The sequence below is a fragment of the Panthera leo genome, chromosome E1 (genome assembly GCF_018350215.1).
Source record: "Panthera leo isolate Ple1 chromosome E1, P.leo_Ple1_pat1.1, whole genome shotgun sequence".
In the NCBI taxonomy this organism is placed as follows: domain Eukaryota; kingdom Metazoa; phylum Chordata; class Mammalia; order Carnivora; family Felidae; genus Panthera; species Panthera leo.
In genome coordinates, this window is record NC_056692.1 from 56,069,485 (window position 1) to 56,085,051 (window position 15,567).

The 15,567-nt window shown below is 47.7% G+C and overlaps 1 protein-coding gene across 7 annotated transcripts in view; it reads right to left on the minus strand.

Moving 5' to 3' along the window:
* Positions 1–15,567, minus strand: part of RNF157 (ring finger protein 157) — a 96,097-nt gene that overhangs the window by 74,261 nt on the left and 6,269 nt on the right. For 3 of the 7 annotated variants that reach the window (XM_042917251.1, XM_042917252.1, XM_042917255.1), the window contains exon 1: positions 8,158–8,344. The exons of 1 other annotated variant lie outside the window; for it this stretch is intronic. In XM_042917251.1, coding sequence (XP_042773185.1) covers positions 8,158–8,245 — 88 coding nt within the window. In that variant the 5' untranslated portion in view covers positions 8,246–8,344. Of the gene's footprint in view, positions 1–1,966; positions 2,018–2,555; positions 3,275–8,157; positions 8,345–15,567 lie in introns of those variants that run through there. 3 more of the 7 variants (XM_042917249.1, XM_042917248.1, XM_042917253.1) reach the window with 3 other exon arrangements.

Genomic DNA, 15,567 nt, shown 5'->3' on the forward strand with positions numbered 1-15,567 from the left:
TGATACAAATCCCTTAACATATATATGAATTGCAAATATTTTCTCCCATTCTGTGACTTGTGTCTTCATTCTGTGATCCATTCTGAGTTAATTTTTGGTGATGTAAGAAAGAGTTTAAGTTTATTGTTACTATTATTTTTTGCTTGTCATTATCCAAATGTCCCAGCACCATTTGTTGAAAAAACTATTATTTTCCTGTTGATAGGTCTCGGTACTTTTGTCAAAATCAACTGACCATAAACATAAGGTTTTATTTCTGCCTTAAAATTCTGTTCCATTGATCTATATGACTTTTGTTGTGCCAATACCACACTGTGGTTTTATAGTAATTTTTTAAATTGGGTAGTGCAAGTCCTTTAACTTTGTTAGTCTCTTTCTTTCTTTCTCTTTCTCTCTCTCTCTCTCCCTCCCTCCCTTCCTCCCTTCCTTCCTCTCTTCCTCCCTTCCTTTTTTTAAGATTTTTCAGGGCACCTGGGTGGCTCAGTTGGTTGAGCATCCAACTCTTGATTTTGGCTCAGGTCATGATCCCAGAGTCATGGGATCGAGCCCTGCATCAGGCTCTGTGCTGAGTGTAGAGTCTACTTAAGACTCTATGTCTCCCTCTGTCTCTGCCCCTACTCCACTCGTGCTCCGCCTCCCTCTATCTCTCTCTCAAAAAGAAATGTTAAACAAAAAAAATTAAAAAGAGAAAAAGAATCAGTTGGTCAATTCCTTTAGAAAAAGTTTGTTGGGATTTTGACTAAATTTTTAGATCAATTTGGAGAATATAGGCATCTTGACAATACTGAGTTTTCCAACATGAAGTGTTTAATTACTTAGATCTTTTAAAACTTCTTTAGTTAAAGCATCAATCTCGGTAACATTGTAGAATTTTCAGTGTACAACTTTCGTACTTTTTTTTTTAAAGTTTATTTATTTATTTTGAGCCACAGTGTGTGCAAAAGCGTGCAAGAGTGAGCAGGGGAGGGGCAGAGAGGGAGAGAGAATTCCAAGCAAGCTCTGCGCTGCCAGCACAGAGCCTGAACCAGGGCTCAAACTCATGAAACCCTGAGATTATAACCTGAACCAAAACCAAGTGTCAGACACTTAACTGAATGAGCCACCCAGAAACTCGAGGATGAATTGCTTTCTTTCTTTTAAAAAAAAAATTTTTTTTTAAATGTTTATTTATTTTTGAGAGAGAGACAGAGTACAAGATGGGCAGAGGCAGAGAGAGAGGCACAGAATCTAAAGCAGGCTCCAGGCTCTAAGCTGTCAGCACAGAGCCTGATGCTGGGCTCAAACCCACGAACCACAAGATCATGACCTGAGCCAAAATCCAACACTCAACCAACTGAGCCAGCCAGGTGCCCCAGGTTTCTTAATTTCATTTTCAGATCATTCCTTGTGTGTAAAAATGCAATTGATTTTTATATATTGGTCTTGTATGTGCAATCTTCCTAACTCATTTATTGATGGTAGTAGTTGTGTGTGTGTGTGTGGAATCCTTGGTACTTTCTCATACAGGATCGTGTCACCTGTGAACAGAGTTTTACTTCTTCCTTTACATTCTGGGTGCCTTAAAAAAAATTTTTTTTAATACGTACGTGTGTTTATTTTGCCATACTAGTCCGAATCTCCAATCAACACTAAATGACAAAAGCAGACATCCTTGCCCTGTTCCTGATCTTAGCAGGAAAGCATTCTGTATTTCATCATTAAGTATGATATGAGCTGCGGGCTTTTCAGAGATGCCCTTTATCAAGCTGAGGAAGTTCCCTTCTATTCCCAGTTGGTTGAGTGTTCCTCATCTTGAAAAGGTTGGATTTGTCACGTTTTATCTCCACTTATTGAAATAATCATGTAGTTTTTATTTTTTATTCTACTAATATGATATATTAACATTAACTGATTTTCAGATATTAAACTAACTCTGCATTCCTGGGATATGCCCCAGTTGGTGACGGTAGTCTGTATTCTTACTTACCTCTGTATGCCTGCATTCCACCTCTGACACTAGATTATAAGCACTGAAATTCTGGAAGAAGCGTAATTTTTAAATAATGATTTCTAAAGGTTATAACTTTTAGATTTTTTTTTTTTAAATAGGTTGTGGGGCACCTGGGTGGCTCAGTCAGTTAAGCCTCCAACTCTTAGTTTTCAGAGGCTTGGTTTCGGGTCAGGTCATGATCTTGCAGTCTGTGAGTTCGAGCCACATCTGCACTGTCAGCACAGAGCCTGCTTGGGATTCTCTCTCTCTTCTCTCTGACCCTTCCCTGCTCATGCTCACTCTCGTTCTCTGTCTCAAAATAAATAAATAAACTTAAAGAAAAAATTTTTTTAAAAAAGAGGTTTTCACAGCACAAGTACTCTTTCATCAACTAAAACCTCGAGCTTAGCACCTACTTCACAAGAATAATTAGTTAAAATAGGAAGCCACTATAGTTGTAAATTTTATGTGTCTTGGCTGGGCTATCATGCCCAGCTGTTTATCCAAACATTAATCTAGATGTTGCTGTGATGGTATTTTGTAGATGTAATTAACATTTACAATTAGTTGACTTTAAAGAAATTACCTTGATAATGTGGATGGGCCTCATCCAATCAGTGGAGGACTGTAAGAGCAAAAACCGAGGTTCCCCAGAGAAGAAGGAATTCTGTCTTAAGACTGAAAGAGAAATCCTGCCGGAGTTTCCAGTCTGCTAGCTTGCTCTACAGATTTCAGACTCATGACTACATCAATTCCTGTCTGTTTCCAGCTTGCTGGCGGGCCTTATAAATTTTAGACTTGCCAGCTCCCACAATCACAGAAGACAAGTCCTTAAAATAAAAAGCAAACATAAAAAATAAATCTTTTTATTTTAAGGAACATACATATATTTTTTAAATATACATATATCTCCTATTGGTTCCGTTTCTTTGGAGAATCCTGACTGATACTGCCACCAAATAGCTTGTGTTGTTAATACTCCCTTCTGTGACCCATATCATGAATTCCAAAGTTGATTTGAGAGCTATCCTGCTGCTTGCCAAAGGAATCAAAATCACTGAGCACAAGGATCAGAATCTATATACTGGTGCACAGTACAATGCATGATACATACCAGGTGCTCAGTAAAGGTACATAAATGGTAATAAACAGAAAGAGAAAACATGCTAAAGAACAAAAGGATACAACCACCATCATATAAGGAAATCAAAGGCCCTAAATCTTAGAACAAAATCGAGAAGTAAAAGAAATCGGTCTGCTTTTAATGAAGTATAAATAAAACAAAAACACTGGAGGTTTCAGGGGCACCTGGGTGGCTCAACTGAGTGTCTGTCTGACTCTTGATTTCAGCTCGGGTCATGATCCTACAGTCAGGGGATTCTCTCCATCTTTCCCTCTGCCCCTCTCTCATACTCTTTCTGTCTCTCAAATAAAAAATAGAAAATTAAAAAAATTAACAATAAATACTGGAGGTTTCAAGAGGAAAATCACTACATTTTAAGTGTTTGAAAAATAATGCTGGCATTTGAACTCTTGACCTTGATGACCATCATTAAATGGAGGAACGTTTAGGTTTTTTATGGTATTCGGTGTATTTACTATGAATTTCAGATTACTTTCTTTTTTTAATGTTTATTGCGGGGGAGGGGCAAAGAGAGAGAGAGCCTATCAGAAGTGGCCTCTATGCTGACAGAGTTCATGACCTGAGCTGAAGTCAGTTGCTTAACCGACTGAGCTACCAGGCACCCCAAGGAACTTACTTAATTTTAAAGTTATCAAACGGTCCCAGAACTGAACAATTCTTTATTTTGTGGTGAGTTACAGATTTTAAACTCCTTGGCTTCGAAACTAATATTAAATTGATGTTCCTAAAAACTAAGAGAAATTGTTATAACTATTTCACAGACAAGAGGCGTTATCCATGCTTAAAAAACTGCTCTTGGGGCACCTGCGTGGCTCAGTCGGTTGAGCATCTGACTTGATTTTGGCTGAGGTCGGGATCACAGGGTTGTGGGACTGAGCGCTGCTTCTGGTTCCACACTCAGTGTAGAGCCTGCTTGGGATTCTCTCTCTCTCTCTGCCTCTCCCCTGCCCACACTTGCATGCTCTCTCTCTAGCTCAAAATAAATAAACATTTAAAAAATAAATAAAATCTTTGGGGTGTCTGGGTGGCTCGGTTGGTTAAGCATCTGACTTTGGCTCAGGTCACGATTTCACGGTTTATGGGTTCAAGCCCCACATCCAGCCCTGCGCTGACAGCAAGCAGTCTGGAGCCTGCTTCAGATTCTGTGTCTTCCTCTCTCCCTCTGCTCCTCCCCGTCTTGTGCTCTTTCTTTCCAAAATAAATAAATAAACAAACATTAAAAATGTATACAAAATAAATAATAAATAAAATCTCTACAAAAAAAAGGTTTAAAAAAAAAGGTGCAGAACAGCCTAAATAGCATGTTATGCTTGTATTCACACAAGAAACTGGAAGAATTCCAAAGAAACCAAAAATGGTTACACAGGGATGGGAGGAGGTGTATGGGGAGAAACCGGGTGATGAACAGAGCAGTGAGAACAAGACTTTCACTTTATGGCTTTTCATTCTTTTAAACTTTGAATCATGTAACTTAGATTACTTATTCAAAAAATAATTATAAAACAATTTAGGCTATCTCTCTCTAAAAAAAGAAACTTAATTTTTTAAAGAAACTTCAGTTTCAACATGAAATCAGCTGTTTCCAGTAATTTCTAAAAAAAATTTTTAGGGGCGCCTGGGTGGCTCAGTTGGTTAAGCGACCGACTTCGGCTCAGGCCATGATCTCGCAATTTGTGAGTTCGAGCCCTGCGTCGGGCTCTGTGCTGACAGCTCAGAGCCTGGAGCCTACTTCAGATTCTGTGTTTCCCCCTCTCTCTACCCTTCCCCTGCTCACGCTCTGTGTCTCTCTGTCTCTCAGAGCGTTAATAAACGCTAAAAAAAATTTTTAAATTATTTTAATATTTACTTTTGAGACAGAGAGCGAGAGACACAGAGCACAAGGGGGGGGGGGGGGCAGAGAGAGGGAGACACAGATTCCAAAGCAGCTCAAGGCTCTGAGCTGTCAGCACAGAGCCCAACACGGGGCTCGAACCCACAATCATGACCTGCGCTGAAGTCGGATGCTTAACCAACTGAGCCGCCCAAGCGCCCCTGTTCTCAGTAATTTCTAAATGTTTCTATTCCAATGAGCGTACAAAACTAAGAGGTTCCTCTAAAGACACAAACAAAAGAAAGCAATTTCTGCCAGGCACTGTAACTATCATCACAGGGCCAGATGACACAGTTGCTTTCTGAAACTCTTCCACGGGCAGCAGAGTCTGAGACTTTCCAGGGAGTCAGGGCACGGTCTCAGTTTAGCTGGTCACCTGGAGAAAGCCGACTCTGTTATCTGCTTTGTCCTACTATCAGTACTGAAGATAAGAAGGCTTAAAATCAACCCAGTCTGATTCCTCAACAAGGACGGGCCTTTGAGTTCTGTTTCAGTCCTGATGCAGAGCAGCCTCCTTTCCACAAGTCAATTCCTTTGCGAAAGGCAGAGGCTGATGGCTTAGAAAGAAGTGCCCTAACTTGATGGGTGACCTGGCCAGACTAATTTACGTCTCTGGACTTCCACTTTCTTACCACCCACATGAGTGGGTCTTGGGCCAAATTCTCTCAAAGGTCCCTTTTCAGGTCTACAATACTATCGTCCCCATAAAAAGCCAAGTCAGGGAGCGCCTGGGTGGCTCAGTCGGTTAAGCGTCTGACTTCGGCTCAGGTCACGATCTCGCGGTATGTGAGTTCGAGCCCCGTGTCGGGCTCTGTGCTGACAGTTCAGAGCCTGGAGCCTGTTTCAGATTCTGTGTCTCCCTCTCTCTGACCCTCCCCCGTTCATGCTCTGTCTCTCTCTGTCTCAAAAATAAATAAATGTTAAAAAAAAAATTAAAAAAAAAAACAAAAAAAAAGCCAAGTCAGTTTAAAGATCAGATGAAGGGTGGGAAATGTCTCCAGACTAGAGCATAAATGCAAGTTCATGGAAATTCTCAAGTCCACAAAGATGTGCTGGCTGGGACATGAATGTTCTGGTTCTTATCTTCTGTGTTTTATCTTCAACACAAATAATTTGGCCCTTTTGCTGTAAAGATTTCTCACATATATAAGTTCCAATTAGAAATGAGCTACGAATGGGGCGCCTGGGTGGCTCAGTCGGTTGAGCGTCCAACTTCAGCTCAGGTCACGATCTTGCGGTCTGTGAGTTCGAGCCCCGTGTCAGGCTCTGGGCTGATGGCCCAGAGCCTGGAGCCTGCTTCCGATTCTGTGTCTCCCTCTCTCTCTGCCCCTCCCCCATTCATGCTGTCTTAAAAATAAATAAATGTAAAAAAAAAAATTAAAAAAAAAAAAAGAAATGAGCTACGACTACTTAGCACTTTTAAAAGACTGGTGGAGTGGAGAGGATTATTTCAGACTGTCAGCACAAAGTGTGTTGCATAAGGAAAGTTTTAGTTTGGGGATACCTAGGTGGCTCAACTGGCTGAGTGCCTGACTTCGGCTCAGGCCATGATCTCCCAGTTCGTGAGATCGAGTCCCGAGACGGGCTCTTCACTGACAATGTGGAGCCTGCTTGGGATTCTCTCTCTGCTCCCCCCCCCCCACCCCACCCCAGCCTCTCTCTCTAAATAAATAAATAGACTTAATAAACAAACAAATCTTTTTAAAAAGTTTTAGTTTGGTCCATTTTCCTTTTATGGTCATCACCCAAGACTCATACTTGTATTAATATCCTTTGGGGAACCGCCTTCTAGAGATTTACCCATGCTAATTCCCACACGTGAAGGGAGGGTGAATCCTCTTCTGAGTCTGCAAACTCTACTGAAAACTCCAAGCTCAGCAAAACATGTTCCATACTCTGATCAATAAAAGCTAAGTGATTTCGGGGGGGGGGGGGGGGGAGGGGGAACCCCCACAAATACTTGTGCATATTTCTGTCCATTAAAAAGCAAAGTGCATGCTTCTATGGGCATTTTTTCATACAGTCCTAATTAGCTAGAGTTTTCTTAAAACACTAGAGATCCCGCAGCTTTGTCTTAGACTGTTCTAAAACGGCTCTTAATCATATTCAGCAAGGATTCATGCTTTGGCACAGCAGCAGCAAGAAACAGGGCTGGCAGACATTCTGCAGGGCGCAGGTTCATCGTCTGGTCCCTGCTTCCACCTGGCACACACTGGACACACTGCTGAGAAACCAGCTCATCTCATTAGCATGTCTTTACCCTGAGGCTCCCATCCTGACACCTCTCCAAGATCGCCCAAAGCCTCATTAGGTCCCAGGCCAAACAGAAGACGGTAGCCATCCGTCCCCCAGAAGCCTTGGGAAAAAGCAATGAAAAATCACGAGCAAAGAGGTCATGCAGCAAGCAGTTCAGAACTGGCCGCTGCTCAATCCACTCGGGATCCTCTCCCCCTCCCTGGCAAAACCCTCCTCCACCTCCAACGCTTAGGGCACAGCCCAGGGGCTGCAGACATCGCTCTTTTCAACGATTCTGACCACACACATAGTAACTTCGAGACATTCTAAATGCCTGTGCCCTGTCCCCTAGCTCTCCCCATTCCAAAAGCCAGGCCTGCCGCTACTCTGGCAAAGGGGCAACCCGGGTGACTCTGATACTCAGATGCCCAAACGTTTCTGTGAAACACTTCTTTCTGCTTCTGACAGCTTCCTGAAAAGCGCCAGCCTGCAAACGCATTCTGGGCCTCCATCCTCCCGCAGGCAATGGAAGCTTTCCGCGCCCCCCCCCCCCCGCCACTCCACCCCTCCCCGAGAAACCTACTTCAAACCTTGCGTCCGCGCCTCCCTCTCCAGAGGCCTGGATGCGCGGCCCCCGGCCCTCGGCCCCCGTTTCGGACGCCAGGCCCGCCTCACCTAGCCCTCAGCAACCCCCCCGGCGGAAAGGGCGCACCGGGCGCCAAGAAGGGCCCCGCGGGGCACCCCGCCCCTCCGGAGCCGCAGTCCCCGCCGCTCGCGTCTCTGTCACCGGGCAGACGGCCTGCAGGCCGCTCGCGTCCTCGGGCGGCGGGCCGGCCGGCCACCGCGGCTACCCCGCCAACGGCCCCGCCGCACCGGCCCGCAGACCTCCCCACCCCCCCGGCCCCGGGGCGCGCCCAGCCCGCGCCCGCCGGCGCTCACCGGACTTGGGCGGGTAGCGGTACACGGAATTGGACGGGATGTCCACCTCCTCCACGCCCGCGTGCTGCCGGCTCGTCAGGGCCCCCATGGCGCTGCGCCCGCGCCGCCCTCTCGCCTCACCGCGGCCGCTCGCCCCGCGCGCGGTGCGGGGGTCGGCTGTCCGCCGCAGCCGGCTCCGCCTCGGCGCTGCGGCTCTGGCGGCGGGGAGCCCCCGGCGCGCCGCGCACCATCCTCCGCCGGGCCCCGCGGCGGCGCCTCTGCCGACGGGGGGGTCTGCGCGCTGGGCCGGGGGCGCAGCCGCCGCCGCCGCCGCCGCCGCCGCCGCCGCCGCCTCGGGCCGCGTGATGTCAGCGGCAGCTGGAGCAGGGGGCCCGAGGCGGCCGCGGCCAATGGCGGGGCGGGGCGGGACGGGGCGGGGCGGGGCGGCGGCGGCGCGCCAGCCAATGGGCGGGGGGATGCGGCGCGAGCGGCTGCCATCCGGGCGCGGGGAGACGGCCGGGGGCTCGCGGCCGCGGGCTGGGGCTGTGGGCTGCGGCTCCGGCTCCTCCGACCGCCCGGCCCGGAGCCTGCTCGCCGTCGACCCAGACACCTGAAGGCGGCGCGAGGCCGCCGGGCGGTGGAAAGGCTGCTCCAGCCCCGCCCCCGACACGAGCGAGCAGGCGGCCAGAAGCCCGCAGAGGGGCGTCCCCAGCCGCAGCGGTCCGAGCGCGCTCCAAGCAGAGGACGGCGTGGCATCGGCGTCTCTCTCGCCGCCCCCCACGCTCACCGCGCCTCTGCTCTAAAGTGCCCTGCTGATCCCATCTCCCAGGGGCCGGGGAGATTACTCAAGACTGGTGACCCGCTATGAGGGTATCGCCATGCCTCTCACGTAGCTCCTTTCGGAGCGCCCAACTCTGTACATGCTCCCTGTGGGTCCCTGAGGCGGCTCCTGCAGCTTCGAAGTTCGGAGAGCATCAACCCACGTTAAGATCAAGACATCCAAGCTCTGATTGCACCTTTTGGGGGCCTTTGAGGACTGCGTGCGCGAAGAGTCAACGCAGGGGAAGGCGAATGGGGCCAGGCAGAGCAAGGGGCCTCTCGATGAAAACACTTAAGACAGTGAGAAGCTGGGCAGAAGGCGTCATTCTAAAAGCTTAATTATAGACATTTGTATTTTAAACCTTTTATTTTATTTGTGGGTCGGGTGTTTTGTTATGTTTTTCTGAAAAGGTGGGCTGATTAGCAGAAATTTCAACTGCCAAAATATGACTTCAACAACTTTTCACGATGTTTAAAGTACCGTGTGGAGTGTCCAGTTCCCTTGACTAGGTTTGCAAAGGCTTTTTATAGCCTTTCCTGGTTATGTTTTGCGTTGTTCATTGCCCTCTTTTGGTGCTTAAAGGCACCTAGGACAAGTTGCCTTGGTTTTCACCAAGGTCCCCAGGATGGCAGGAACATGTCTCTGTTATTTATGTTGACTGATGCTATGAGGAGGGCTTGAGCTACAGGGCAAGTCCCTGGCCCAGACATGTTGGTGGGCAGCCTTCTCCCAAGCTCCAGGGCTCCCTGGCAGAGTCCAGAGCCTTCCCTCCAGCCCCTGGCCCCAACCACTAGTAGGCTCGCGGACATATCTCTGGGAGGGAACTGGCGTCCTCCTCGATACTCCATTCCCCACATGCAGGTCCTACCTTATAGTAATAATAAGGTAAAATACGAGTCATGAAGAATCTACAACAACCTCAAAATAGAAGGCCTTCAGCACATCGCAGAGTAGAATTTAGCCTTATAATCTTGGGCTCCATTCAGAAACTTTTGTTCTTCCTGCTCTCAGCATTTTGTAAAGGGGGTACTGTCCTTTTTATGAGCTTCTCTGCATCTAAGGGTTTTAGTCAGAGCCGGGGGGGGGCGGGGGGATGTGTCTCAATAGGGCAGCTAAGGGGCACCCGGATAGTTCAATCATTAAGCATCTGACTCTTGGTTTTGGCTCAGGTCACAATCTTGAGATTCGTGAGTTCAATCCCCATGTTGGGGTCTGCACCAGCAGCACAGAGCATGGTTGGGATCCTATCTCTCCTCTCTCTGCCCCTCCCCTGCTTGTTCTCTCTCTCTCTTTCTCCCTCTCTCTCTCTCTCTCTCAAAATAAATAAACTTTTTTTTTTTTTTAAAAAAAGGGGCAGCTCAGTTCTGTTGCTTGCAAGGATCTGTTCTGGTCCCACCTCAGCCTGCGCCGAGTCTGGGAAACCGGTTCATTCCTCATCTTGGATAACACTCTACAAGCCTGTAACCTGCTTCCTGCTCCCATGAATAGTCAGGAATCCAATGCTTGGAAGAGTGAAGAAAAACAGGGCATAGCACAAGAACATTAGCAGACATTAACTGAACACTTTCTATGTGCCATGCCCTATTTTAAGTGTTTTTACATATTAAAACATTCATCCCGCCACGGCAACCCTACGAAGTACGTGCTATTAACCCTTTGGTTTTACAATTGAAGAAACGGAAGCAGAGGAAAAGCACTGACTTTTGGTTGAACAAATCAAGACCCTAGCCAGTTATGTAACTTTGGACTAGGCTCTAATCAAGTCTGTTTCCTCGTCTGTAGAATAGCCCGGGCTTCATTGGTTATAAAAGAACCAATGAGTGAATCAAGAGGCAGTTAAAAAGAAACCATAGAGGTGGTGCCTGGGTGGTTCAGTCGGTGAGGCATCTGACCCTTAATTTTGGCTGGGGCCATGCTCTCACGGTTTGTAAGTTCGAGCCCCATGTTGGGCTCTCTGCTGACAGTGTGGAACCTCCTTGGGATTCTTTCTTTTCTTCTCTCTCTGCCCTTCCCCCCACCTCAAAAATAAATACACAAACTTTAAAACTAAACAACAACAAAAAAGAGAAGCAATAAGAAAAAAGTAAACATAAATAAATAATTAAAAAGCATCAATAAGGGTGCCTAGCTGGCTCAGTTGGTAAAGCATATTAACTCTTGATCTCAGGGTCATGAGTTCAGGCCCCACGTTGGGTGTGGAACCTACTAAAAAAAAAAAATGTTTTTTAATTAATTGCTGTTTTCACAAAAGGGGTAAAGGAGCCTCAGATCAGCCTTTCATCAATTCAGATCAGTTTGTACCACCAAATTTAGGGTTTTCTGAATGTCTGGGGTTTTAGGAGTTGCAGATAAAAAAAAAAAAATAGTGGAGATCGGGGCGCCTGGGTAGCTCAGTTGGTTAAGTGTCTGACTCTTGGCTCAGGTCAAGATCTCACAGTTCATGAGTTCCAGCCCCAAGTCAGGCTCTGTGCTGGCAGCCCAGAGCCGGCTTGGGATTCTCTCTCTCCCTCTCTCTCTCTCTCTGCTCCTGCCCTACTCGCACTGTCTCTGTCTCTCTCAAAATAAATAAATAAACTTAAAAAAAGAGAGAGAGACTTTCTGTGAATTAATTGGGTTAAAGTCCCACTTTCTACAACATAATCACATAATGTTAAGGTTTGGGGAAAAGAGAACTTCAGCCAGTGCCCAGGGCAAAGGAGAGAAAGCTATGCAACCAAGCCTTGGAGCAGCCACCTCTGGGGGGGCCAGTCCTGCATTCCTCTCTGGTCCTTCCTTGGCGCCACTTGGCTCCCTCACCAGAGATCTGGGCCAGGGAAAGGGCCCGAGGGAGAAGACGGCATAGACAAGAGGAAAAATCCAGAAGTGATTGCCATCAAGAGAGCCATAAAAATGCTTTTAACTTGAATAAACGGTCTGGTGAGGGGTGGCAGAGCAGTGAGTGGGGAAATTACATGCAAATACCATGCATCCTTTGTGTAAATAGCCTCACAGCATCCTCTCTATTTGCATGCTACAGATGCAGCCCTTGGGAAAATCCCCGCAGAGAACCCAGCATTTAAGGGTCTCAGGGGTTTCCTCTAAGCATCCACTCAAGGCTGGGAGGTAAAAGCCACATGTTTTATCACGTCCCACCCCTTCTCAACCTTGGGTCTAAGGGACAAAGGAGAAGCAGGGAGAGGAAGCACAGGGATGAGTAATTTCGAGGTCAGCCGGTCCCTTAGAGCTTTCAATTTTGTTCATTTGGGCTGTCCTGATTTCAGCTCAGATGCTCATTTTCCACCTTTGTAACACATCCACTCATTTGAACAATTCTCACAGATTCCTGTAACGGGAAGGAGAGAGAGCCTGCCAGTGAGAAGCTGACAGATGCTGGTCTGTTTGTAGCACAGCATTCCCATGATAGCAGGGGAAAGGGGCGGGGGGATGCCTCCTGGGAGCCAGAGGAGCTAAGACAGGCCCCTTATTGGCTGTTGGCTTGGCCTTTCCGCCCCTGGTAGGGCGATAGGAAGAATAACCCTCTGGCTGTTCTGAGCGAGTGCAAGGTGTCTCCAAAAATGGGGCCCAAGCAGCAATATATGGCCCCTGATCCCTCTCTAAGTCCATGGGCCATGGTTTCAGTGGGTTAAAGCTAAAGCAACCAGAAGAAAATTTCACACGCTACCCCAGATCAGCCGACTAGGCTGACACTGACAGAGGGGTCTGATCCTAAACGCTTTGGGACCCTGCAGATGGTTCCTTCAGCAACCTTAAGGCTCTCCGTTGAGGAAAAGAACCTTGTCCGTTAGGAAATCAGCGATCAGGCTTTCATATTTTGCTTCTTGCCAAATGTGAATTCCTCATTGTTAATTTCCTCCTCAGCTGCCAGCCGCCGCTCACAAAGGAAAGCTGTTCAAATGGCCCCGAACTTCGGTTGGGGTTCGTAGCTTCTTAATCTACTTTTCCATTCCAGACTGTAACCGAAGACGAGGCTTGCACTGCCCAGTGTGGCTGAGCCCAGGATGGGGAGAATAATGTGTTAGGGTGCATGACCCTTATGTGGCGCTCACACTCACCGGCATGCGGGCGCTTCTGCTGCCTCTCCCTAGTTTTAGCCCTGCTGCCTGGGCATCTGGCATTTGCAGAAATGAGGCACCTGGGACATGAATCCCATTCAAGAAATTAGGAGAGTCCATTCTACTGCACTTTATTATTATTTTTTTTAACGTTCATTTTATTTTTGAGACAGGGAGAGACAGCATGAACGGGGGAGGGTCAGAAAGAGAGGGAAACACAGAATCCGAAGCAGGCTCCAGGCTCTGAGCTGTGAGCACAGAGCCTGACACGGGGCTCGAACTCACGGACCGCAAGATCCTGACCTGAGCCGAAGTCAGATGCTTAACCCACTGAGCCACCCAGACGCCCCTATTGCACTTTATTTTAGTTTACTTCCTGACTGTTCTACCAAATACCAGACCCAATGTAAGCTTGTGTCAGTACAGTCACTTCTGCCTTCATTTGTCTGGTCCTGCTTTTGTATTTGAGCTCAACCCCACCTGAGGCTGCACATTCTACACGATGAAGTCAGGGTAAAAAGAATGCACCTCTAACATTTCAGCCCGGTATCCACTCAACTGCCTCTTCTGCCCTTCTCAGATAAACACACCTACACCGGGCAGGCAAAAAGCCCAGCATCTGTCACCTGCGACACAGAGAAGCCGGAACGTGAAAGAGGCAGGGAGGCAACAGCCCTCAGACCTCCCTTTAACAAATGTTCCCCTGTGGTTACTTAGACAAATCAAAGGAGGAAAGTAAGAACAAAGGCTCTTCCTTCTCCTAGGGCTTCTTGACAATGTGTGTCCTGGCTGAAGCATCAGATCTGGAAGAAGTCTAAAGGTCATCTAGTCCAGCCCCCTCCCCTGACAGATGAGGCAGGTGCAGCCTGGAAAGGGAAAGGGGGACTGGCCCAAGGCCACACAAGTGGCAGCACGGCTCGGAACTCAGGGATCCCAGGCTCTATGCGCTGGGCCTGGCAAAGGGAAACCCAGACTGCTGGTTTGGTTTCTATTTATTACAGGATACACTGTCTTCTAGAGCCAATATACGAGGACAAATCAACTCAAGGAAAAAGTTCAGACACCCAACGCAAACACAGTACCAGTATGGACGCGGATGTGATGTGCATTTGCCTGGAAGCTATCCATAACCATGCTCAAGTTGGAATAAGAAAGCCACGGAGACTCTCTCGCCCGGAGTCTCCCCACACTCCCCCTCTACTCCTTGGAAACTGGAACGGAGGTCAGATCTGTCACCTAACTCCTCGCAGGCAAAGGAAGCAAAGCTCAGATGAGAAAAGGGAGGGAGGGAGAGCAGCCACCGAAGGGATCAGATTCTTATCAAGCGGGTTAAAAGTGTCCTATCCCACTGATGTTGTGTCTCTGCTAAAGCCTGAGCTAAAGTCCAACACAGGCCAGGGATTCGATGACTTCATTTACAATGACACAGTCATTCCTGAGCTAATTGCTTATTTATTTAAGTGATAACTACCGTCCTCATTAGGGCACTTCAAAGACTGTGTTGAGCTGAAGAGTAATCAACAGAGATCCTACCTACTGTTGTGGTTCTCACAGTTACTGTTGCAAGCCCTAGACCTTTTTTATGTACCATGAGATGCACATTTATTATACCTCTTGGTTGTATATACTGTTGTCTTTTATATTGCAAGATGAAATCTGCGCATGAAAAGAGGTCCGGCAACTGCATTAGCTTCCTCTCTGGTCTTCCTGCCTCTTGATCCTGCCCCTAAAAATCACTCTCAGGGGGCGCCTGGGTGGCTCAGCCGGTTAAAAGCATCTGACTTCGGCTCAGGGTCACGATCTGACGATTCGTGAATTTGAGCCCCGCATCAGGCTCTGCATTGACAGTGTGGAGCCTGGAACCTGTTTCAGATTCTGTGTGTGTGTCTCTCTCTCTGCCCTTCCCCGCTTGCGTGTGTGAGCTCTCTCGCTCTCTCTCAAAAACAAGTAAATAAATAAACTTTAAAAAATAAAAATAAAAATAAATTGGGGTTCCCCGGGTGGCTCAGTCAGTTAAACATCTGACTTCGGCTCGGGTCATGATCTCACCATTCCTGGGTTCAAGTCCCGCATAGGGCTCTGTGCTGACAGCTCAGAGCCTGGAGCCTGCTTTGGATTCTGTGTCTCCCTCTCTCCCTCTCTCTCTGTGTCCCTCCCTGCTCATGATCTGTCTCTCTCTCTCTGTCTCAAAAATAAATACACATTTAAAAACATCGGGGAGGGGGGGGGAGGGCGCCTGGGTGGCTCAGTCAGTTAAGTGTCCAACCTCAGCTCAGGTCATGATCTCACGGTTCATGTGTTCGAGTCCCGCATCCGGCTCTGTGCTGACAGCTCAGAGCCTGGAGCCAGCTTCATATTCTGTGTCTCCCTCTCTTTCTGCCCCTCCCTGACTCTCACTTTGTCTTTCTCTGTCTCTCAAAAAAACGAATAAGTGTTAAAAAAAATTTTTTTTAATTAAGTTAGCGTTCTAAAAATGGTGGGGGGGGGGGCCTGGGTGGCTCAGTCGGTTAAGCGGCCGTCTTCAGCTCAGGTCATGATCTCACAGTCCATGAGTTCGAG